The 24514-nt window shown below is 44.0% G+C and overlaps 1 protein-coding gene across 5 annotated transcripts in view; it reads right to left on the bottom strand.

Annotated features, from left to right (window-relative positions):
- Positions 1–935: 935 nt before the first annotated feature.
- Ptpn11 (protein tyrosine phosphatase, non-receptor type 11) overlaps positions 936–24514 on the bottom strand; it is a 96497-nt gene continuing 72918 nt past the window's right edge. For 4 of the 5 annotated variants that reach the window (XM_013503715.1, XM_005403197.2, XM_005403196.2 and 1 more), the window contains 4 exons: positions 24063–24214; positions 4223–4335; positions 2359–2460; positions 936–1340 (listed from right to left, as the gene is read on the bottom strand). In XM_013503715.1, coding sequence (XP_013359169.1) covers positions 2391–2460; positions 4223–4335; positions 24063–24214 — 335 coding nt within the window. In that variant the 3' untranslated portion in view covers positions 936–1340; positions 2359–2390. Of the gene's footprint in view, positions 1341–2358; positions 2461–4222; positions 4336–19087; positions 19173–24062; positions 24215–24514 lie in introns of those variants that run through there. The other variant, XM_005403198.2, reaches the window with a different exon arrangement.

Raw genomic sequence — 24514 nt, 5'->3', positions numbered from 1 at the left:
CCTCTGCTTGCGCTCACTAGCGCTGTTTCCATGTCACCGGCTGCGCGTGCCTGTCGGACCTCTGGCCCCGGGGACCTCACGTCCACCGCAGACCTTCTTCGTGAGCCATGTGCCTTCGATGGAAGCCACAGCAGGGGGCTGCAGCGGGCCTGGCCACACGTGCCACGCAAAAGGCTTCACTCCCGTCTGGCGGGGGACGCAGAGAGACCACAGCGAGGTGAAGCCCTGAGGACGGCGGCTGCCCAGTGTCTCAGCCAACCTGCCAGCCACGAGTGACTCGTGCCAAGACAGAGCAGCTCCCCTGAGCCCGGCCGGGGATGGCGCATGGGGGTGGGGTCAGCAACACTGGATAACCAGCACACTGATCACCCAGGGATGCCTGTTTTCTAAACAAGACAATCGCTCAAATGCAAAGAAAACACGGCGCCCATTCCCCATCACAGCCCCCTCACAGCAGCTGAGCAGCAGCTGGTCCTCCGCTAAGAAAACAACCGCTAGCCTGCTTCATCCACTTCCATGATTTTCCCCGTGACTTTTTAATGGCAACACAAAGGCAGACAGTGAACTTCTGACAGTCTCGACACTGGCCTGACCCCACCACCCCACCACCACCAAAAAAGAAGCCACTAACATCAGCTGCTAAGTGCTGTGGTTAAATGCGCCCCTGAAGTAGGTGCACTGGAGACATCGCGTCGGCGGCGTCACAGGGGTCGTCATAAAGCAAGCCCTCGCTCGCTGGCTCCTTGCCATGACGCTTCTGGCCAAGCTACGACACAGCGAGGGGCCCTCGGGAGGGGTGGCCCCTTGACCTTGACTTCCTGGCCTCCACAACTACAAGAAGTAAGTGTTCACCGTCAATGATGCACTCTATGGTATTCTGTTAGGCCACACAAAACATTACAACAAGCAGTGGTAAATGAAATCCCTCCCACTCCTCAAGGGTGTTGTTACTTAACTTTCTCCAATCATTTCTTTTTATAAGTGCCCCCATCACCCCCACACAAAGAAACAACAAAACGGTTAAGGTTATTAAAGGAAAAAAGAAATTTCTCATAACTAGAATTGGAATCCCCATAATCTGTAAAACATAGAGCACAGTTTTACTGCTTCCTCAATTTAAAACAGAATTCTATAAAATGTAGCGTTGTCTACACTGTAGAGATGATGTCTTCTTATCTGAGGAAACGCTGGATTAGAATACAGTGGTCTTAAAGTGGTTTCAAATTTTGCTTATCAAAAGGTAGTCAGCCACAACTGCGTCTTCCAAGTCCAACTCCACTCTTCACATAAGCTCTCCTGCACGTCTGCTCCTCATCTAGGGGAAGGGTGAAAGTCCACATCTGGGGAAGAAACAGGAATTTTTAAGGAGCATACCTCTAAAAAGCTTGGTGGAGCACTAAACTGTTTATTAATTTAAATGTCTGTGGTGCTGAGAATGGAGCCCAGGGCTTTGCGCACGCTAGGCAAGCACTGTACCACTGAGCCTCACCCACAGCCCAGACTATTTTAAAGAACATTTAAAGCTTTTGCAGGTGAGGTACTGGGGACTGAACCCAGGGCCTTCACACTAAGCTACATCCTGAGCTCCCATCCCTTCTGAGATAATGGTCTCACTAAGTCGCTAAGTTCCCAAGGCTGGGCTCAAACTTGCAGTCTTCTTGCCTCAGCCTCCCAGAGCGCTAGGATGACAAGTACACGCAACATGCCCAGCTGATTTACAATCTTTAAATATGCAGCCATAGAGATGGAAACGTCAACAAGAAATAATGACACTGTATGTTTCTCACGTATCACGAAGACACACACTGCATACTTGCATCCTGATCTAAAAGGGTGACTGGGCAGATATTCCATAAAGGTGCTGGATGGATTCCCGGCCGCAGAGCTGGCAGGGATATGGAGCTGACTCAGTCAAGAGGCCAGGGAAGCCCAGCACCCCAAGTCTCACAGCCACTCAAAAGCCACTTGGGAAGAAAGCGCAGGCATCCTGACCCCCACCACCTGGAAGAGTGCCCCAGTGCTTCCGGATGCTGACAGATCATCCTGGCAGAGCCTGGTAAAGCAGTGCTAACGAAAACTGCAAGAACAGTGACACTTGCTCTCTGCCACCAGGATCAGCCGTTTCCCTGGACCGAGTGCTACCCTACCCCTTGCATGGTTAATTCTGTACCTGATTTTAATGCTTAATGAACTGTAAACTCAATCAATCTGGAGAAGGAAGCACAGGGCGAGAAAAGGAGGCTGGGTTGCAAAGCTCCATTCTGGCACGTTGTGCAGGGACATTCACAAAGGACCAGCCTGCTTTGCAATGACGCAAATTACATAAGTAAGCCACCGAGGGAGCGGGCACTGAAGTACCTCTTTCTGTGCTGCAGTGTCGGTGACTCTTCTCATCTGAAGCTCTTCTGCTGCTGCATCAAGCCCACGTTCTCGTAAACTCTGGCACTGTCTTCTCTCATTCTGTGTAGAAAAGGGGGCAGACACTCACGGAACCGCAGGCCACGCCGCACAAACTTACATGACACTCATACAGCACACACTGCATCCTGTGGGCCCCTTCCCTGGGCGCCTTAGAAGCTGATACTGGTGGAGGATGTAAGACACACACAACCACGTCACAGGGACATGGAAAGGGGACCAGGAGGCCCGAGGCCCAGGGAAGGGGGAGAGTCGGGGAGGCAGGCTGTATTCTAGGGAGGCAAGACCAGGGGCCTGCAGCAGGCAACACCGGGTACTGCGAAGGGGTGGGATGTTACACACAGAAGGGGGCCCTGGTCACCACCAGCAGAGGGAAAGGAGCAGGTGAGAGCACCTGGATGGGAACATGGCGGAGCAGCCAGCCTCAGGCCAGGGCCTGGGAAAGGCGACAGGCATTTCACCACCCAGGTTGGCGGGTTCCAGCATCAAGGAGCCCCCGTTCCTGCTGGTACGGAGGGGGTGTCAAAGCGGTTCAGGCAGATGAACCCGGAGCTGTGAGCGGCAGCCTGAGAGGGGCTTTGGGACGGCAGAGGCAGACAGCCTGTCTCAGGGAGAGAGGAAGGCTTTCTGGCGTTCTGGCGCCACTGCAAATTACTGCAGATAGCGATTTAAAATATCAACTTTCCCAGTCAGCCCACTGGGACAGAAAAAGCCAACAGAAGGAAGAGGCAACTTAGAGGAGAAAAGGCTTCTGCTACATAATCTCATTTCAATGCAAACAGAAAGCCAAGGTAAATACAAGCCTCTATCTGCTCTTGGAAACGTTTAGATACGATATTAAAGTCAGCAGGGCTTTAAAAATCCACATCAGGAGCAAATAGAGACAAGATTCTTACGGGAAAATAAAAAGTAAATGTTATATAGAGGGTGCCTTTAGAATACATAGAAAGATAATAACTTAAAATTCCTTTTCAATTGATCAATTTAACAAATGTTTTCCGATAGTGTTTTGGTTTAAACAAGAAGCTAACCAAGTTTTTCTGGAGAGAACACAGTGTTTATTTTAGGCCACACGTGGTCTCTATCACATATTACTCTTTGAAGATTTGTTTTATTTTGCTGTTTTTATTTTTTTTTTTTTTTTTTTTTTTTTTTTTGGTTTTTCTCCGGTACCAGGAACCGAACTCACGACCTTGCGCTTGCCAGGCAGGCGCTTTGCCGCTGAGCTAAATCCCCAGCCCCCGATTTTGCTGTTTTTAGACTTGGCCCGTGGGCTATAGTCCGCTGACTGTTGGAAAGCCGGCAGACCTAGGTTGTGCTGACAGGTTTATAGGTAATTTATTGATCCTACTTAACGAAGTCTTAACGCACCACGGCAGGGGTACCTCCCTCCGCAACAACCCTCAAGCCTGCAAAAGAAAACTCAGACTCTCCTTGACAAGCTTGGGCTGGGGATATACTTCAGTGGCACAAGCGCCTGCCTGGCAAGTGTAAGGTCCTGAGTTTGATTCCCAAAACAAAACAAAAAAAATTCAAAAATATAAAATCGTAACAACTCCTTGACAAGATTAAAATCCGCATCATCCTAGTCACACAGGGCCAGGCTTCAGTTTAGAAAAAAGAAGATTTGGCTTAGACAGCACCAACACCATCCAGAGAAGCTGCCAGTCACCCCTACCCCCGCCGCCGCAGGACTATAATGTGTGCAGGGAGAGCCCTGGGCTGCAAAACCTGCTGCTGCCGTGGTGAAGCCTTTTCACAGCACTGGGTCCAGGCAGGAAGGAGTTCCCGCCTTGCTACTTACTCCGCACAGGCTGGCGTTGGTGTACACGGCGGGAGGGGACTCTGATCGCCACCTGCCTGGTCTGCTAGGGAATACTTAATGTTGGTGTATTCATGCCCTTTCCTCTTGCTTTTCTGAAAGAAAGGTAGGAAAGTACCAACATGAGGAATTGTGCTTTTTTTTAAAGGAATAAAGAAACAAGGCATCTGACCAAGTAGAAGGGAAAAAAATCAGATCACCGACAGCCCAGAGAATGCTGATTTCCGGACCGTGCGGCTGAGGCGCTCACCTCCTCGCTGTGGACGCCGCAGTATGTCAGCGCCACACCGTCCCAAAGCAGGGCCAGCTGTTCGCCACTTACTCTACTGAACCCAACACCTGAGAATTCAACCTTCCTTCCCCACCTTAGCATTCATCATTTTGGAGTTCACCTGCACCCCTTTTAACGACTTTCAGGTTAAAAAGGTGGGAAAAGAGCTCCAGATGTAAACTCACTCCAAGGAGAAAGGGCACACAGGCACTTGAGTCGGCAGTGCTCTTAGCAGACACAATGATGCTCTCTGTCCCAACTCCTTTTCCCCCAAGACACCCAGGACCTTTACACTTTAATTTTGCTCTGATGGGTGGGGGCTGTAGAAATTTCATCATCTCGTGTCAAATAGGGAGTACAGACTAGATTTGGCAAGACTTCTAGTTAGATCATTTATTACCCTTCTCTACTGCAATATTCACCTACACACAGCTGATAATGTAACCAATCACTTAAGTATCATTCTTTAATGTCGCATTCATTTCAAGACAGCACAGGGAAGTGCAAGCAACAGAAAGGGTTCCCACAGCACACACTGACATCCGGGTACCATCACCGTGGTGCGGGATGGGCTCGTGGAAGTAGTCCAAGTCAGTATTTAGTAAACGTGAAGAGGCATAGATCTCACAACCCGGAGCATGTACTTGTCACAGAGAAACGCTTGCATGTATGACGTATGGCTGGGCCAGGGCGGCCCAGACGCCTCACTGAACAACGAGTACGATCCAGTCATGTGGAGGAACAAGATGCGACAGCAGAGAGCAGCGACAAAATAAACAGACTTCATAACAAAGGGAAGCGCAGAGACACACGCTGCACAATGACAAAACAAGAGGGTACCAGCTGGGTAAGTGTTCGAGACATACAACAAGCTTTGCAGTGTTCAAAGGTACCTGTACTTATATTTTAAAACATATAAACAGAGAATCAAGAGTAATCTCAGCTGTACCTGTTAAACTAGCTTCCTCTTGTAAGAGAAAAAAAGTTTAACAGGAACGTGACCAAAATGGTCAATTCTGAGTTGCAGTACTGTACTTTTAAAGTTTTCAAAATAAAGCATAAAGCTGTGAGATTTAAATCCATCAGGGAGGCATCTTTTTCCTCCCCTATTCACGTCACCAAAATCAACAGCCAATCACCCGGATGTCAGCGTGTGCTGTGGGATCTACAATAGAAGGCACCTTGAGTTTTGGGGAGGGGAGGGTATGAAAGTTTTTAAAGTGAATACGTGCTGCATTACAGGAAACACAAGAGGCAAAGAACCAAGGCACTCGCAGTCACAGCGCAGGTGGAGGTGTCCTTCCAGGTCCTTCAGACACGTGCAATGCGCCACCTGGTGTGACTGAGAATGCGCACTGCATCATGCTTTAGACATCTTGGCTTGAAGGTCAGCAAATCTGGACCAACACAGAGAGAGGCTGAGATGCAGCTGGGAAAGAGAAAGCCCCGAGGTTGGGGTCACAGAAGTGAAAGGCCGTGAACTCTTCACCAGGGTGAGGCCAGGGACCCAGGTGGGCCAGGTGAGGCCCCCGGAAGTGGGAACTCCATGCAGAGCAGCCAGGCACCTCATTCTGAAGGCCCTTTCTGCTGTCCACGGCCACCCAGCTGGCTGAGGCAGACGAGGTAAGGGACAGGGAAGAGGGAGCCTTCTTAACCCTTCACATCCGCAGTGCACACCTGCAAATTAACGAACCCTCGATCAAAAATACTCAGGAAAAAAGGCATCTGCAATGAACACAAAGGACCGATTTTCCTGTCCTCTCCTATACAACAGTGTAACAACTATATTTACACAGCGCTTCCATCCTGCTCCGCAGCGTGAGTAACCTCAAGATCATCTAAGCATAGGGAGGATGTATGTAGGTAGTGCACAAACGCTATGCCATTCTACACAGGTGACAGGGAGCGTCCGCACATTTCTGGAATCCCCTTCTGCCACTGAGAGACAACCATACTTTGTAAAGTTCCAAAGATCCCAGAACACCAACACATGGACGTGCCCCATGGCAAAGATGACGAAGCATTTGAATCGACAAATCTGAGGAAAGCTGCAGATCTTGCCGCAATCCTTCCCCACACTATAAATTCATTCTATACAGGTGGACAATCAGAAAGCCAGCGCAGGACCCGTACAACACACACTCCCCAAAATCCAAAGGGGGAAAGGATGTAAGCAACAGGCAAGTAGAGAAAACACATCACAAGCAAAATTAAACAAAGAAAAAGAGAAAAGGAGAGATAGTTTTGCATTAATCTCATACCTGTTCCAGATATGAGCTTCCTTTAAAAAAACCTCAAAAAGAATAGAGTAATAAGACAACAGAGGAGATGAAAGCCAAGCTGGTAAAGCACCAGGAATATGAAATAAGAAACATATTGGGCATGGTAATGCATACCTACTCAGGAGGCTGAGGCAGGAGGATTGCCAGTAATTTAAAGCCAACCTGGGTTACACAATGAGTTCAAGGCCAGCCTGAACTAAATAGACTTTTGTCTCAAAAAGAAATAAAATCACAAACATAAGAAATATTAGAAACTAAATTCCAATGCAACAAAACAATAAGTAGCTAAAAGTACACAAAATGGGTCATTGTAAACAGACTAGAAGAAAATGTACTACAAAGCTTTGTTTTAAACAAAAATAAATGAATAAAAGCTGCTGGGCATGGTGGTGTACGTCTATAATCCAGCACTCGGGAGGCTGAAGCAGGAGGACTGCTGTGAGTTTGAGGCCAGCCTGGGCTACATAGTGAGTCCAAGGCCAGCCTGAACTACACAGCAAGACCCTGTCTCAATTAACCAATCAATCAAATAAAATAAAATAAAAGCCAAGCACATATCTCTATTCCCAGCTACTCAGGAGGCTGACACAGGAGAACTGCTAAATTTGACAGCATGAGCAATTAAATAAGACTCTGTCTCAAAAAATAAAAAGATCTGGAGATGTATGTAGCTCAGAGGTAGAACACCCTTGGGCTTGATCCCCAGTACCATAAACAAAACAGAAAAGGCAGGTAAGAGATCGATACACATAATGGAATCCCTGAAGAGAACAAATATAAGAAATTTTTGAAGGGAGAATGCAAAAAGATACTCCCAGAATGTAAAAACAAAAATAAAACCCAAATCTACATTTCTAAAGGGCCATGACATACGAAAAGCTATACAAGCAACCTCCCAAACATCAATTTAAAAAAAAAAAAAAATCACATGGGTCTCCAAGAGAAAAACTGCAAGACACACTAGGGAGGAAAATCTGAATTGATTTAGACTTTGCAATTCTAAATTCTAAAAACTCTGTGAGAAAGATGACACATAAATTTTATACCCCCCTAAGTTATCCTGTGATATAAAACCTATTTAGACATTTTCAGGCACGCAAAAGCTTAGAATACAACATCTTCTTTTAAAATTCACTTATAGCTGGGTATGGTGGTGCACACTTGTAATCCCAGCATTCTGGAGGCTGAGACAGGAGGATTCCCATGAACTTCAGGCTGGCCTGGACTATATAGTGAGTTCAAGGCCAGCCTGAACTGCATAATGAGACCCTGTCTCAAAAACAAACAAAAAAAACACTTCTACTGCAACCTAGCCAATAGGTTATGTATCAAAATAAATATACGTGCTGCCGAAGCAAGCACTATCCATCAAAATAAATAATTTAGAGAAACAGAAATTATAGTAAAAGGACTTCAGCACTGATTTAAATATAGTGCTTGGCTAGACAACTGTGACAATTATAACTGCCATAAACTACTCAGAAATCTGGAGCTTAAAAAATATACTAATTCTCTTCCATAGGTAGAATTAAGCATATATGGTATTAACAAAAATAGTTATCATATCTGAGTTCTTACTTTTTGCCAGACACTATTTTCAATATATTACCTCACTTGAATCTTGATGAGGACCTTCTGAAATGGATGCTCTTACTGACCCTATTTTATGGAAAAGAAAGTGCGTAATTTATAGGTAATGCCCTTAAAACAGTTGCTGGCAAAATAATAGCAAGTGTGATGAATTTAGCCTGGGGTGTAAATTTCTTAAGGGCTGCAAGATAAGAATAATTTTTAAAGTTTTAGGGCCAGTGGCAGAGGGTCTGCCTGGCAAGCACAAGGCCCTAGGTTCAATTCCCAGTACCAAAAAAAATGAAATAAAATACAGTTTTAAAGGGTTTTACACAAACAAAAAAGAACATGCACCAGAGCACATGTGACCTGCAAAGCCTTCATCTTGTACTCGCTGAGCCTTTACAGAAAACACCCGTGGCTCCTATGGTACCAGCCCTGCTCTCCACAGCCCTGGGCCTCCTACCATCGTGCAGAAGGGAAAGCCGCGAAGGGACAAGAGGTGACCAAATACAGTGCCTCGTTGCCACCTCCCCCAGACTGCGTTGTCGGCTCAGACTTCCGTGCCGCAGCGAAACAAGCTTCTTTCTTGTGTAAGCCACTATTATTTAAACTCTGTTAAAGCGGCCAAACCAATTCTGTAAATTATAAAGTAGTTATCACAAAATTTAAAGTCCAGGGAAAGATTCCAGAACAGAAATCTAAGGTGAAAATGTCTCAGTGTTACAGTTCTGAAATTTTTTGAGTAAAACAAACAAACAAAAGAAGCCCTCAAGGCATATGGATAATCACTTTTAAAAAGAAGCCAGACTCACAGCACTGAAATCTTGACTTACATAAAGAATAATCTTACGATAACATGTAATATAACAACCATTGTTAATTTCCTAACAAACTGTTTTGAACTTCTGTATTATTTTTATTGTTTTTGTACTTTTTTGGTTTTGTCCTTGTTGTTTTTGTTTTTCTTCTCTCTTTACAATTAAAAATGAATCATCTTTAGAAAAATATGATATAATTTCAAATTAAATACTAAGGGGGCCATGGGTGTGGTTCAGTGATACCATGCTAGACATGTCTAGTATCTGTGTAGCCCTGCGTTCAATCCCCAGAATCTACTCAGAGCTAAGTAAATTAAAGAACTGGTAGCATATTATTTTAAAACTTATTCTAAAATCTAAATATCTTAACTCATTCTTTAAATACACCATAAAACTAAAGAGTACACTTGCTCTACTATTCATTTTTTTTAAATCGTAATTAAAAAATACACAGCACTGGATCTACTAACAAGGGACGGGGCAGTACTAAGGACTGAACCACGGGCCTTGTGCATGGTAGGCAAATGCTCTACCACTGAGCTACACTCCCAGCCCGTTAGCAATTTTTTGGTGGGGAGGGGACTGGAGATTCATCCTAGGGCGTTCACTGAACTACATCCCCTGCTGCTTCCCCCTTTTTAAAATCTTGAGACAGAGCCTCACTACACTGCTAAGATACTCAGACAGGGCTGGAATTTGTGAGCCTCCTGCCTCAGCTTCCCAATGTGCCGGGGTTACAGGTGTGCACCACTGCGCCTAGCTCCTATTAGTAAATTTCTAAATGTTCAGTACAGTATTATTAACTGTACACACATTGTTGTATACCAGATCCCTAGAACTTTTTCATCTTTCATTACACGAACTCTAGACCTGCTGACAGCAACTGCCTTTTTCCCCTCCTAAGTATGTTCCTGAAGGCCAAAATTAGTATTTCTACATGAAATGATGAGAATTTTCTAAAGAGGACTAATTAATACAAATGGAACAGGAACTGTTTCAATGAATCAAAGTACCCAAGCAAAAGCATAAAAATACTGGTGGCTTTTTAGCTTACTTAGGAAACATAAGCCATAAAACTGATTCATGAATCAGATAAGCTTGTCTCTCTGTACTGTTACTGCCCCGGGACTCCTATACATCAAGAAAAAAAATCTCACATGAGACGAGTGGTTCTGTTTTACTTTGGGGAGGTGGAGGCTGTGTTTCTGAGGTTTAGAAAATAATCAGAAGTTGATCTATCCTCCACTTGAATTCAGTGGCATAGCATGGTTACCAAGCCGCCTGCAACATTTATAATGAATCTCACAGCCTTGCCAACCGACACACAGCCAAGGTTAAGAGGAGGGATCTACCACGAGGCTCCACAAGCCTCTGAGATGAAGTAGCTTTCCATGCGGAGTAACTCTGATTAAGTTCCTCATCGTTAAATCACAAAACCTCCAAAAGCCAAGAGCAGAGAGGGAGGGTGTTATAGCTCGTGTCTAGGTGTCCCCAAAGGCTCCCGTGTCACAGGTGGCTGGATCTGGGGTGTGTGACACGGGGACTGATCCACGGTGCAAAGGTAGTAGTAAGAGTGTGAGTGCCACCCAACCGTACAGGTAGCCTGGATAAGAGATAAGGGCAGAACGGAGCTTGTGTCTTGTCACTTGTAGCTTGCTTGCTCGGTGCCTTCTGTCTTCCACCTGCCATGAACTGCTTCTCCTCTGCCATGTGCCACCCTGCCTTGGATCCGGCCAACTATGGACTGAAACCTCTACAGACTGTGAGCCAAGATAAACCTCTCCTCTTTTAACTCAGGATGTCAGGCATACAAGAAAGGTAATTCAGACAGAGGGCAAAATGAAAACTCCCGCTGAGGTTACAGAGCAACACGATCACCTGGCCAGTGTGTTCTGGGTTCAAAACTGCAGATCCCTCAGCTCCTGCCACACCTAATCTCAAAGGTGGACTGGTCCTACTTTTCCACAAGGTGACTGCCCTCTGAACTCCTCCATCAGTTCCCATCAACACAGCTGTGACAGTGCCAGCCTCGAGCCCCTGGGTCTTCACCCTCGAGCCAGGTCTTTCTGCATTACACCTTTGCTGCAACCTCTCAGTAACTTCCCACCTCCAGAACAAAGTCTAAAGGCCTTAATATGGCCCACAAGCCAAGTAAAGGTCTGGTCTCTATTTCCTTACCAACCCCACCCCTCACACCCACACATCCCATCTGCAACTCGGCTCCAGCTCTCCTGGACTTCTCGCCATCTCAGGACCATGGCCACTTTCATTCCCTGGACCTGACACACACCCACTGCCCAGTCCAACCCACTTTATGCACACATGGGAAAAGGTCTTCACCGGCCAAGGAGACTGAAGAAGACATGTGAAGATGCACATGTCCAGGAGGACATGCAAGACATGGGAGGCATGGTCCCTGTGAATACAGATTACCTTGGCAACAGCCACATCTGTCCCACTGACTGCCCTAACCTAAGCATCTATTGGGGCAGCTATGCACAAGACACCCATACAATTATTAAAGGAATGACACCAAACAGCAAGAAAATGTTTAATAAAATATAAGCAGCTGAATAGTAAGTATTACACCAGGACAGTTTAAGTCTTGATTAATTTAAATTGCAGCAGCTTAAATGTAGCCGGTGCCATCAAATATCTGTCCAGGGTCTATAAAGTAACTTCTGTGCTATTTACTCCAGGGGAAGGCTGCTCCAGTCCCTGTACCCTGCAGCTTAAATGCCACTTCCTATGGGGATGTGATTATCTCCTTCAAAGAACAGGTGCCTACTTGGTAAGTTTGATTCTCACAGGAGTACAGGTTAGCAATCCTGGAACTACTTTACATGTAGACCAGAGCTGAAGAAATGAGTATACAAGCTGCAGATAGTGCGGGTGAGGTTTCTCCTTAGTAGGGAAAACAACTATAAATGCTCCAGGGGGAGGTCAGAATGGACCCTGTGGTACTAGACGAACTCATGTTTAATATGCATACAGACAGACAAATCCAGAAACAAACAGAGAAACAGAGAAACTCATACACGCACACACACATCACAATGAGGGCATACCGTGTTCCTCTGTCTGCTGGGAGGGCCTACAAACAGTGGTGCCCAGTGGCAGTGAGCACACCCAAGCCTGGCCTTGGTTTCTAAACTCCTTAGAAAACTGTCTGATTCTAGGGTTTTGGTGGGGATAGTGTAAGATGAGCCTGGGACATTCTACAGTGCCAGCAAGTAAGGAAATGCTCAAAAACAAAAGAAGAATTCAGAGTTCATAGAAGCCAACTAAAAAAGCTCCCAGTGGCCAAAGTGGCAACAATTTGAGCAAAAACATAAAGAGCACAGTACTAGATTATAAGCTAAAGTATAAAATAAGTACACATGGGTCTTTAGTGGTATAAATGATTAAATAGACAGACAAAGGGACAAATCTTCCTTACAAGGATTTTGAGTAATTTATGTGGCTACCACCCATTGCAGGAGATAGAGCTTAATTCCTTTTCCTTCAGTATGGTCTGGACTGACTGATTCATTTGCAAGGAACAGAACAGGGAAAGGGAACAGGAGGAACTTCACAATGAGAGAAGCTCAGCAGACACTGCCTAAGCCGAAGGATCAAGGTTAACCTCCACCAGCAACGCTCATGACACTTAGGCCCTAAGTAATGAGACCACACCGCAGAACATCTCTGCAGTATTCTTTCCCAAGATCTGCTACCCCTTCTAATCACAACAAAACATTAGACAAACCCAGCTTGAGGGACACCATACAAGTTGTCTGACAAGTATTCTTCAGAATTATCAAGGTCGTGAAAAGCAAGGGATGACCAAGAAACAATCCCAGATCAAAGAAGACTCCGGAGACAGGCCAGGAAACTCAGTGTGGGAGCCAGAACTCAATCTTAGAATTGAAAAAGGATATTCACGGTTTGTCCTGAGTAACTAAATAAATGCTAGAGATTAGTTAATAGGAAAGCAGCAATGTTAACTTCTTCACTTGGTTATATGTGAACCGTTACATCGGAGGAAAGTGGGTGAATGGTCCATAGGAACTGCTATCTCCCACATACATGAGGTTACAGAAAGAGCAAACAGGTATGAGTCCTACGAACACCAACGAATGGCCAACAGGCATGTGGAGAGGGGCTCAATGTCACTAATCATCAGGGAAATACAAATCAAAACCACAGTAAACTAGCACCTCACATCAGCCAAAAAGGTTATTACTAAAAAATCAAAAGATAAAACATGTTGGAATGGGGGGGAGAAAAGGAGTTCTTTCACGTTATAGATGGGAATGTACACTAATACATTATTATGAGAAAAAGGTTATTCAAAATACTGAGGTAGTAATTATATGATCCAGCAATCCTACTACTGGGTAAATATTTAAAAGAAATGAAATCATGTACTATCTCCAAGAGACACCTGCAATCACAGTACGGGGGTTACTCAAAATATTAAAGTAGTGGCTATCATATAGGTCTAGCGATCACACTAGTGGGTTATTAGGGGCTGGGGATTTAGCTCAGCGGCAAAAGCGCCTGCCTGGCAAGCGCAAGGTCATGAGTTCGGTTCCCGGTACCGGAGAAAAACCAAAAAAAAAAAAAAAACACTAGTGGGTTATCACTCAAAAGAAATGAGATTATGTACTATCTCCAGAGACATCTGCACTCCCATGTTCAGCACAGCATTACTCACAACAGCGAAAATGTAGAACTAATCTAAGGGTCCATCAATAGAAATATGGATAAAGAAAACGCAGGGCATACATACAGTGGGATATTATTTAGATTTAAAATAAAGGAAATCTATTTCCAACAACATGGAGGAACCCAGAGGACATTATGCTAAGTGAAATAAGCCAGACACAGAAAGACAAATACTGCATGACCTCATTTATATGTTAAATCTAAAGAAGCTGAACTCATAGAAACAGGGATTTGGTTGCAGAAAAACGGGTGGACCTTGATCAAAGAGCACTATTCAGCTTCTCCAGAACAAAGTGCCAAGAGTCTGGAAACAATAGCCCGGAGAAAAATCAAAGGGATTCCAAGCCACACAAGACCCACAGGGGAACCGACAGAGAAGAAGAAAACAGGATCCACTGCCACAGGAGAAATAGCTCCCATCACGGACCGGACAGCGCGAGGTGCAGCCAGAGCAGAGTTGCTGCTCCTCACGGGCAGACGGAGACCTGACCTGCACAGGCAGAGTCTTGTGCAGTCAGAGGCAGCAGTGAGAACATGAGACACTTCCCCGGGCGGCCCACCCCACCCTCAGAGGTTGGTGAGTGAACCAGAGCAGCGGCGCCTGCTCCCAGGAGCAGCTGGAGGTGGGACCACCATTTCATCTCCATCGGGCTTGAGCTCCAGCAGCACAACAGCCCCAGGGTGGCTTCAGAGCCAGCGTCCAGGAGTGGATGCCGGAAGGGCCGTCCCGTCACAGTAAACAGCTGCAGCTGGACGGCAGACTGGGGGGAACTCAGCCGAGAAGTAGGAGCTGGGCCCCAGACTCCATTTTGGTGAATGCCAAAAGCCAGCCTTCGCCCTAGCTACAAACGCCGACAAGCAGCCTCGGGCAGGGCAAGGGCTCCTCCACCTGCCCTGCGAGCAGCAGGCAAACAGCCTCCTGCAAGAGGCGCCAGTGGCGTGGCCAAGATCAGCCCGCACTCAGCAGCAATCCCACTGCAGACTGGTGCAGTTACTCAGTGCAGATTCCAGCTCTGACGAGGGAACTAACACCAAGCTGGGGGCACCACAGGAATTTATTTTAATAATTTTTTCTGGGGGCTGGGGATTTAGCTCAGCGGCACAGCACCTGCCTGCCAAGCGCGAGGTCGTGAGTTCGATTCCTGGTACCGGAAAAAAAACAAAAAATAATAATAATAGTAATAATTTTTTTCTATTTTTATTTTTTAACTTTGTGGGGGCTGTGGAGGTTTTGACTTCTATTGTTTGGTTTGTCTTCTCTGTCCTGCCTCTCCCTTTCCTCACTAGTCTTTCTATATTCCCTGATATTTACAGGTAAACAATCACTATCTCTAGTCTTTCTGTTCTGCCTTGATTAACTTTTGCTTTCTCCTTCATTCGTTCTCTCCTGTGCTCTTTTCCAGCTTCCCAAAGTGTGGGTGATCATCCTCAGTCCTTACTTCTACTATATCTCTCTTCAGCTATCACTCTCTTCTGTTCCCTATGCCTCTTAAATCCCCCTTCCCCACAGGATAAAATCACCTTACCAAGGAAAAACCCACTGCACACAAATTCCTGGCCTATGTTGGATATTGCTAAAAAAACTACAGATCTTGTTCCTGTGGTTATCAGTTACCACAGATTATCAGTTTCTAGGTTGTGCTTGATGATATTGTTATCGCTAATTCTACTACTTTAGTCAAGAAGCCACACTTGTTGGAATCAGTTGCTCACCCTTGTATGGTAACACTGTGATAAGCTGGGATCACAATCATCCCCATAGCCCAGGACCAAAGCAGTGGGTGCTGAGCCAAATAGATAACAACATATCATCCCTAATGAAGTGGGAAGACAGGCTCTTGGGACAGACACAAAGATCAACAGCCAGCTACACCTAGAAGACATCTCAGAGAAACAGACATTTCCTCTGGAAGCTTCGAAACCAGTGATAAAGCTACCTAACATAAAAAAAATTTGAACAACATAGAAAACAAATTAAAATTAAAAGAAAAATAGAAAATGACAGGACACAGAAGCAAAATACAATCCCAGACTCCTGGCCCACCAAAGACAAATCCAGGGGACAATGAGATACAGGAAATCAGAAGCTAGCCACCTGAATTTACTGGAATGACAGTAGAAAAAATAAAAAATATATATACATGAGACTATAAAGGATATCAAAACAGAAATGATCTCATGATAAAAACCCTACAGAAACAGACCGTCCTCATCTCAATCTGATAAAAGCCATCTATCACAAACCAACAGCCAACATCATACTAAATGGACAAAAACTGAAAGCTTTCACTCTCAAATCAGAAACAAGACAAGGATAACCACTATCACCACTCCTATTCAATGTAATTATGAAAACATTAGCTTAAGCAATTAGACAAGAGAAATAAATAAAAGGAATAAAGACAGGAAAGGAAGAAGCTAAATTCTTTATTTACAGATGACATTATACTCTACATACAAGACCCCAAAAACTCCACCAAAAGACTTCTAGATTTAACAACCAGATCCAATCCCATAGCTGGATACAAAGTCAACACTGAAAAATCAATAGCATTCCTGCATACAAATAAACTCATTGAGAGAGAAATTAAGGAAACCACACCTTTCACAATAGCATGGGGGAGGGGGGGGGATGAAGCACTTAGGAATCAATGTAACAAAGGAAGTAAAAGATCTCTACATTGAAAACCACAGTACTCTGAAAAAGGAGATCAAACAGGATATCAGAAAATAGAAAAATATCCCTTGCTCATGGGAAGAACCAACATAGTAAAAATGGCCATACTCCCAAAATTGTTATACAGATTTAACACAATCACAAATAAAATACCATTAGCATACCTCACAGAATTAGAGAAAGCGATCTTAAAATTCATTTGGAAGCAGAAGAGACTTAGAATAGCAAAGGCAATCCTGGACAACAAAGGCAAGGCTAGGGGCAGCACAATGCCTGACTTGAAATTATACTACAAAACCACTGTGATAAAAAACAGCATGGTACTGGCCAAAAAAATAAACAAACAAACAAACAAAGACTTAAGGATCAATGGAACAAATTAGAAGAGGCAGAAACAACCTCAATACACTCAGCCACCTTACCCTGACAAAGGTGCCAAAAACATTTACTGGAAGAAAGAAAGCTGGTTTTACCACGTCAAAAACTAAAACTAGACCCATGTATATTACTATGCACTAAACTAAAAAATGGAACAAAGATCTAAATATTAAAATAGAAACACTGAATCTGCTGGAGGAGAGAACAGATAAAAATCTCGAAGACATACATGCAGGCCAAAACTTCATGAACAAAACCCCAACTGCATGGGAAATATTACAAAGAAGTAACAGATGGGATCTCATCTTATTAAAAAGCTTTGGCAAAGCAAAAGAAATCACCAACAGAGTGAAAAGACAACCTACACTGTAGGAAAAACTCCTAGTTGTTCTTCAGACAAAGGACTAATATCTAGAACATATAAAGAATTGAAAACCATCAGACTCACCCTCAAATTTAAAGACCCAATCCAAAAATGAGCTGAGATGAATAGACACTTCTCAGATGAAGTACAAACAGCAAATATATGAAAAAATGTTCAACATTACTGATCATTCCAGGGATGCAAATTAAAACAACCGTGAGAATCCATCTCACTTCAGCAAAAGAGCTATCACCAAGAAATCAACCAGTTAAAAAAAAAAAAAAGGAAAGAAATCAGCCAATAACAAATGCTGGTGGGGCTGTGAGGGAAAAGGGACTCATCTCCACTGTTGGGTAGAGTGTAGACTAATGCAACCACTGTGGAAATCAATGTGAAGATTCCTCAAAAAACTAGGACTAAAGGTCCCACTTGACCCATCTATTCCCCTTCTTGGTATCTTTCCAGAAGAATTAAAAGCATCATACCACAGCTATACATGTACACTCATGCTTATAACAGCACAGTTTGTAATAGCTAAATCTTGGAAACAACCCAAATATCCATCAACTGATGAATGGATAAAAAAGATGTGAGGGTTTTTTTTTATATATACAATGGAGTACTATTCAGCCATAAAGAAAGATAAACTGAGCCAGGCACTGTGCCACAGGCCTGTAATCCCAGCACTCAGGAGACTGAGGCAAGAGGATCACTGCAAGGTTGAGGCTACAAAGTGAGTTCTAGGCCACTATGAACTGCATAGTGAAACCCTGTCTCAAAAAGAAAAAACAAAAAACAAAACAAAAACCTACAAAGGGAAAAGCAGTGACTTCCTGGTGGAGAAATGTGATAGACATTATCTTATGAAGGCTAACCCACCAGTAATGAATCAAACCAACAGTGTGCTTATACTAGCTGCACCAAGGGTACAGCATTCCTTCTGTGGCAGTCCTGTCTCATCAGAAGCAAACATCAGACAAACCCAAACTGAGGGGCATTCTACCAAATAACTGGTTTGAACCTTTTCTTGGAGAAAGGGTCTCATTGTTAACCCAGTCTGGACTTAATTTTCAATCCTCTTGCTTCAGCCTCCCAAGTGCTAGGATTACAGGCATATGCCACTATGGCCAGCTGTGAACTCTTAAAAATGCCTAGGTCATGTGGACACAGTGGCACAAGCCTGTAATCCCAGCACTCATCAGGCAGAGGCAAGAGGATCACCTCCAGTTTCAGGTCAGCCGAAGCTACACAGTGAGTCTGAGGCCAGCCTGGACTATATAGTGAGTTCAAGTCCAGCCTAGACTATGCAGCAAGACCCTGTCTTTAAAAAAAAACACACACACACAAAACTCCCTAGATTATTACACACAAGGAGTGACTGAAAAACTCCTCCAAGTTAAAGGACAGCTAAATGCAGTGTGTAACCCCGCACCACACTCAGTATCTTAGTAGGGCAAACTGATAAAATCTGTAGATGGTCTGTAGGTGAGATAACAGTTTTATATCAGTTAAAAATTGCTTCCCAATTTTGATCATTGTATTATGATTACACAAGAGTATGTTCTTATTTTCTGGAAATACGTGCCAAAGCATTTAGAAGCAAACGGGAATAAATATTTGCAACTAACGAACATTCCATTTTACAAATTTAATTTTCTAAATTTATTTTTTTTGAGCAGCTCTGGAGGTGGGAGGAGCGGCCGCGGCCGAGCAGCGTAGCTCCGTGAGGCTCCCGTGTGCCTGGGCCTGCAGCTTCCACACACACTGCCAAGATGCCCAAGAGGAAGGTCAGTTTGGCCGAAGGGGCGGCGAAGGAGGAACCCAACAGCAGATGGGTGAGGTTGACTGCTAAACCTGCTCCTGCAAAAGTGGAAAAGAAGCCAAAAAAGGCAGTGGGAAAGGATAAATCTTCAGACAAAAAAGTGGGGGCAAAAGGCAAGCCAAGGGAAAACAGGCCGAGGTGGCTGATCAAGAAACCAAGGCAGATTTACCTGCGGAAAATGAAGACTAAAACGAGGAGAGCGCAGCCTCTGATGAAGCCGAAGAGAAAGAAGCCACGCCTGATTAATCACACACGGTGCCCCATCGGTGCTCCCTGCCTCCCTTCTTGTACAATCCCAAGGAATAGTCTCATCAACTATTTTGTAAATGCAAGTTTTTTAGTAGCTCCAGAAACATTTTTAAAAAGGAGGGAATCCCACCTCATCACATTTTTTAAGTGTAAATGATTTTTTTAGAGGTGAAATCATTCGCTGGTTGTTTACTTTTAGGTTCAACCAAAAAATAGTGTGATACTGAATTGTGGCAGCCTCTGGCTGTCTCGGGTGTCAGCTTAACCTTGCCTAGGTGGGGTTAGTTTTACATCCTGCAATACAAAGCGTACTAAATGGCAATCTGGAGTCACTGTCGTGCATTTAATGTCTTGGATATTTCAAATGACTTCTATTCCCACATTGTTTTTAGTAGTGCTGTTCCCTACAGAAAACTACTTCCTGATTGCTGCCCTGTCAGAATCGTGTGCACTCTGTAACATCTTTGGTCGTGGAAGTCCAGTCTGCCTAATTTTGTTAATGTGCTGTGAAAGATCGAAAATTTGAGTATGTAGTGTATATGACACAAAATTGTGCACCAGTGGGACTTAAGCAACACTTTGTCAGCATTTGAGGATACTGGTACTTAATCCTCTTATGGAAAATTTGCCTCCAAATTTGAAGCTGGAAAGTCACTGGAGTAACTGAAAAAGAAACAATACATGGCATTTTAGATTTTTGGTACATGTGTTAAAAATTGTGTACAAAGTGAAATGTCTATACTGATCCTCAACACAACCGATAAAATCTCAAATATGGAAGACAAAAAAAAAATTATTTTTTTAAATCTCTCTCCTATTTAGTTATTTACTGTCTTTTTGAGACAGGGTCTTGCTATGCAGTCCAGTCTGGCCTTGAGCTCACTTGTAGCCCAGGCTGGTCTCGAATTTGCAACAATCCTCCTGCCTCAGCCTTCCGAGTGCTGGGATTACAGGCTTTTTCTAAATTTAAAGAGAAAAGAAAAAAGAAAAAAAATAAAGAGAATGAATGAATGATCAAGTAATTATGCTAAAATGTTAACCCTCAGAAAAGACATGCCTGGCAAGTGCAAGGTCATGAGCTCGATTCCTGGTACCAGAAAAAAACCAAAACCAAAAAAAAAAAAGAAAAGACAGGTAAAGAAGAACTCATTTACAGTGTTTGGAAATTTTTTTTAAAAATTACTACAGTAAACAGAAAAATTTGAGAATTGTCTCAGTACTGCTTTGTGTGCACTTTCCTGGCTTCCCGCCTCTGCGTTTGTATTTCTTTCTTCCTCATGCAGGCTCTGTTTCTCTATTTCCTTCCCCATGGCTCCTAGCACAACAGTCTTTTTTCTTTTTCACTACCCCTCATTAGTAAATTCTTCTAATCCCAAAAGACCTTAACTCATCCTACATTAGAAAATGATTATATTTCAAAATAATCAATTATCTCAAATATGTTTTGCCCCATTGCTTCATTGAAAACTTATATGAGTTTTAATGTTTTTAAGCCTGCCACTGAAACCTTCCTTTAAATGAAAGTACTTCCTACTTGACCACAAACAGAGTATTTTCCCAGTGTGAATCAAAGCACATGGTGCAGCTGGCCATGATGGTGCACGTGTGTAGAGCCAGTACTCGGGAGGCTGAGGCAAGAAGATCACCTGAGGCAAAAGGATCACCACAAGCCTGGGTTCCATAGTGAGTTCAAGGGCTGGGGATTTAGCTCAGCGGCACAGTGCCTGCCTGGCAAGCGCAAGGGCATGAGTTCGATTCCTGGTACCAGAAAAAAACAAAACAAAAAAAAAAAGAGGAGCATAGTGAGTTCAAGGCCAATCTCAACTACATAAGGAGACCCTGTCTCAAAAAAAAACAAAACCAAAACCAAACAAACAAAAAGTGCCCTGCTGGTAGGTTAGGGGGATAAAACAAGGTATGCAACGCAGACACAATGTATTATAGGATCCTATTTTTCAAAATAAATCAACTAAGCCAATACATTTTTAAAAATCCAAAGGCTCACATACCAAATAGTTATTAATATGTTAATTAACAGTGATAATACATATTGGCACCAAAAAAATATCAGCTGAATGAAGGAATACATGAACGAACATAAGCATCTACAGGATGCGAGTGCCAGGAAATTTCACGTTATATATTTTATAAATTATAAAGACCATGTTTTGCTTTTGTTCCCTGTCACCAAATCTCCCCTTCCAAAAATAGCAGCCATAAATTCCTAAAAACTTTCCTAAATCCAATTTGACCCTCAGATTTAGAGTCAGGGAGCCCCTGTGGCTGGCAGTGGTGGCGAACCTTTAAGAGACGAACGCCCGAACTGCAACCCAAAGCCCACTTATTTATCTGGAAGTGCCAACACTGCAATTAAACCTGAATACTGAGGTTTTAGTTTAGAAAAAACAACTCGTACGTTAACCTCTTTTGTCTTAAAAATAACACACGTGCCACAGGTTCTCACTACCACTGCCTATTGTAACAAGATGACGTGACATAAAAGTTAGGGCAGGTGTCCCTCAATTCTCATAAACAGGGACAAAAATGTTTCTAAATGAAATTCAGAGCCCATCAACTGAGGAACAGATAAAAAAGATATGATATTTTTATATAATGGAGTACTACTCAGGCATAAAGAAGGATAAATTAGAGACTTTTATAGGTAAATGGATGCAACTTAAGACCATACTCATAAGTAAAGTAAATCATACTCATGTGTAAATACCATATTGTCTCCCTGGTGTGAGAAACTCAAAGAGTAAATGAAGTCTAAAATGTGCAATAGATAATTGTAAATGGGCGGAAATTGTTCAAAAGGAAAAAGGAACTAGGATTCGTGAAAGGACAGTAGGCAAAAGGGAAAAAATGCAAGTCAGTTATACTATTAGTATCTCTTAGTTCATTAAAAAGGAAGGTTTGTGGTAATATAGATTGGAGAAATTTTTATGCCCCTATCTTATATCCCGAGCAACTACTTTAAAGATAACAACATGCAATGTAGGGGCTGGGGATTTAGCTCAGCGGCAAAAGCGCCTGCCTGGCAAGCGCAAGGTCGTGAGTTCGGTTCCCGGTACCGGAGAAAAACCAAAAAAAAAAACATGCAATGTATTAACTATTATTATTTTCCTAATATTTTGTTACGAAGTTTTGTTTTACCTTTTTTCCATAAAATAAAAATTTAAAAAAATGAAATTCAGAGAGCTCTTCTCCCAGCATTTCTTTTTTTTTTTTTTTTTTATCTTTTTGAGACAGGGTCTCACTATGTAGTTCAGGCTGGCCTTGAGCTCACTTTGTAGCCCAGGCTCGTCTCAAACTCGCAACAATGCTCCTTCCTCAGCTTCCCGAGTGCTGGGATTACAGGCGTGCGCTACCACGCCCAGCTTCCCCAGCATTTCTCAGTGCTTAAAGATACTACTGATATATAACAACAGTGCTTCAGTCTCTTTAAAATTCACCAGCAATCTTTCTCTTTCAACATCTTTTCTGCTTAAACTAACCCTGAATCAGATTAAGTGTAACTGGAAGACATCTATAAAATAAGCGTAACTGCCAAGCATAGTGGCATACACCTATAATCCCAGCTCTCAAGAGGATGAGGCAAGAGAATCGCTGCAAGTTTGAGCCAGCCAGGGCTACACAGTGAGTTCAAGGCTAGCCGGAACTACACAGTGAGACCCTGTCTCAGAAAAAAAAAAAGAGTAACCCTCTACATACTTCATAGAACTTAAAATCATACAAAGTCTTTTTAATAATAATACAAATTTAGAGGGCGGGGAATATAGCACAGTAGCAGACCACTTGCCTAGAACATGCAAGGACCTGGGTTCAATTCATAAAAAAAAGAAGCCCAATTCAGATTTAAAGCACGAAAAGCCACGCATGATGGCACAGACCTGTAATTCCAACACTGGTAAGAGGAAGCAGAACCAGGAGTGCTAAGTCCAGCCCGGGCAATTTAGTGACTGAGTGACCCTGTCTAGGCTGGAAATCATGCTGCTGGGTGGCAGATCCCATTCTGAGATTTTGAGAAACAGGGTTCTGCGGAAGGTACTACACAGGGAAAAACAGACAGATACCACTGCTGTTTAGACACTGCCCCATCTGCAACAGCTCAACGGGATGCTGGGGGAAAAGCGCAGCTCCCCACAGGAGCAGTCGGTCCTCCGCTCCCCCGGCGCGGCGCATTCCTAATTCACTCCGCCCTGCGTCTGTTAGGAATAGCTTCAAGTGCAAAGGCTGCGATGCCACACTCTTCTTCATTATGCACAGCTTATTAAAATTGAAATTTCACTATTTGCAACTCGACCAAATTAGTGGCTCAAATTACCATGTGCTATTAAGAGTGAGGCATTTATTTTAAGGGAGGGAATCAGGATAAACATGGCCTGGATCAAAACTGGAACAGGCTAGGAAACTCAAGGGTCTCTCTCAGTTCTACGTCTACCATGCAAGCTTGGGAAAATCAGAACCCCTCCACACAGCAAAGCCTCAAACTGTCAGGCCAGGACGATGGCACGGTGCCCTGCCTAAGCACCTGTGGACTGGAAACCCGGAAGTGCAAAGTGGGAATAGTTTCCTGAGAGGACCTTTTCTCTGGGAATCTGTTTCCCACTCTCAGACAGGAACAGCTGTAGATCAAAAAGCAAAAGGCGATCCGGGCCGGCCCTCCAGCTCCATACCTGCTCTTCTTCAATTCTGCGCTGTAGTGTTTCGATGTAATGCTGGACGGCCATGTAGATAAACCGGTACTGTGCTTCTGTCTGGACCATCCCTGACCGCTGAGACCGCACCATCTGAATGGTTTTGGGAACGTCAATGTCACAGTCGACACCTGCAAAGCAAACACCATGAAGCAGCAGGGGAACCGCAGAGCCAGGCTGCAGCTGTGCAGTGCAGCCTCCAGCAACTCAGAGAGAAGCAGATGTGGCCACTACTGCTCTAGCCCCGAGGGCCACAGGGCTGGACTTCTGAGCAGTGCCAATGACGCCCCAAGACACAACAGTGGGGAAGGTCAGGATGCCCCTCTTCCTAAAGGCACCGCCCCATGCTGGAAGAAAGGACCAGGTGGTAGGGGAACCCTGAGGCATCGCAAGGCCACAGCAAGGGGGCCCCTCCCCCCTGGACTCCACTG

Source organism: Chinchilla lanigera, unplaced genomic scaffold (genome assembly GCF_000276665.1).
Source record: "Chinchilla lanigera isolate Chin_1 unplaced genomic scaffold, ChiLan1.0 scaffold00081, whole genome shotgun sequence".
In the NCBI taxonomy this organism is placed as follows: Eukaryota; Metazoa; Chordata; class Mammalia; order Rodentia; family Chinchillidae; genus Chinchilla; species Chinchilla lanigera.
This window is presented reverse-complemented; position numbering and strand designations above follow the sequence as displayed.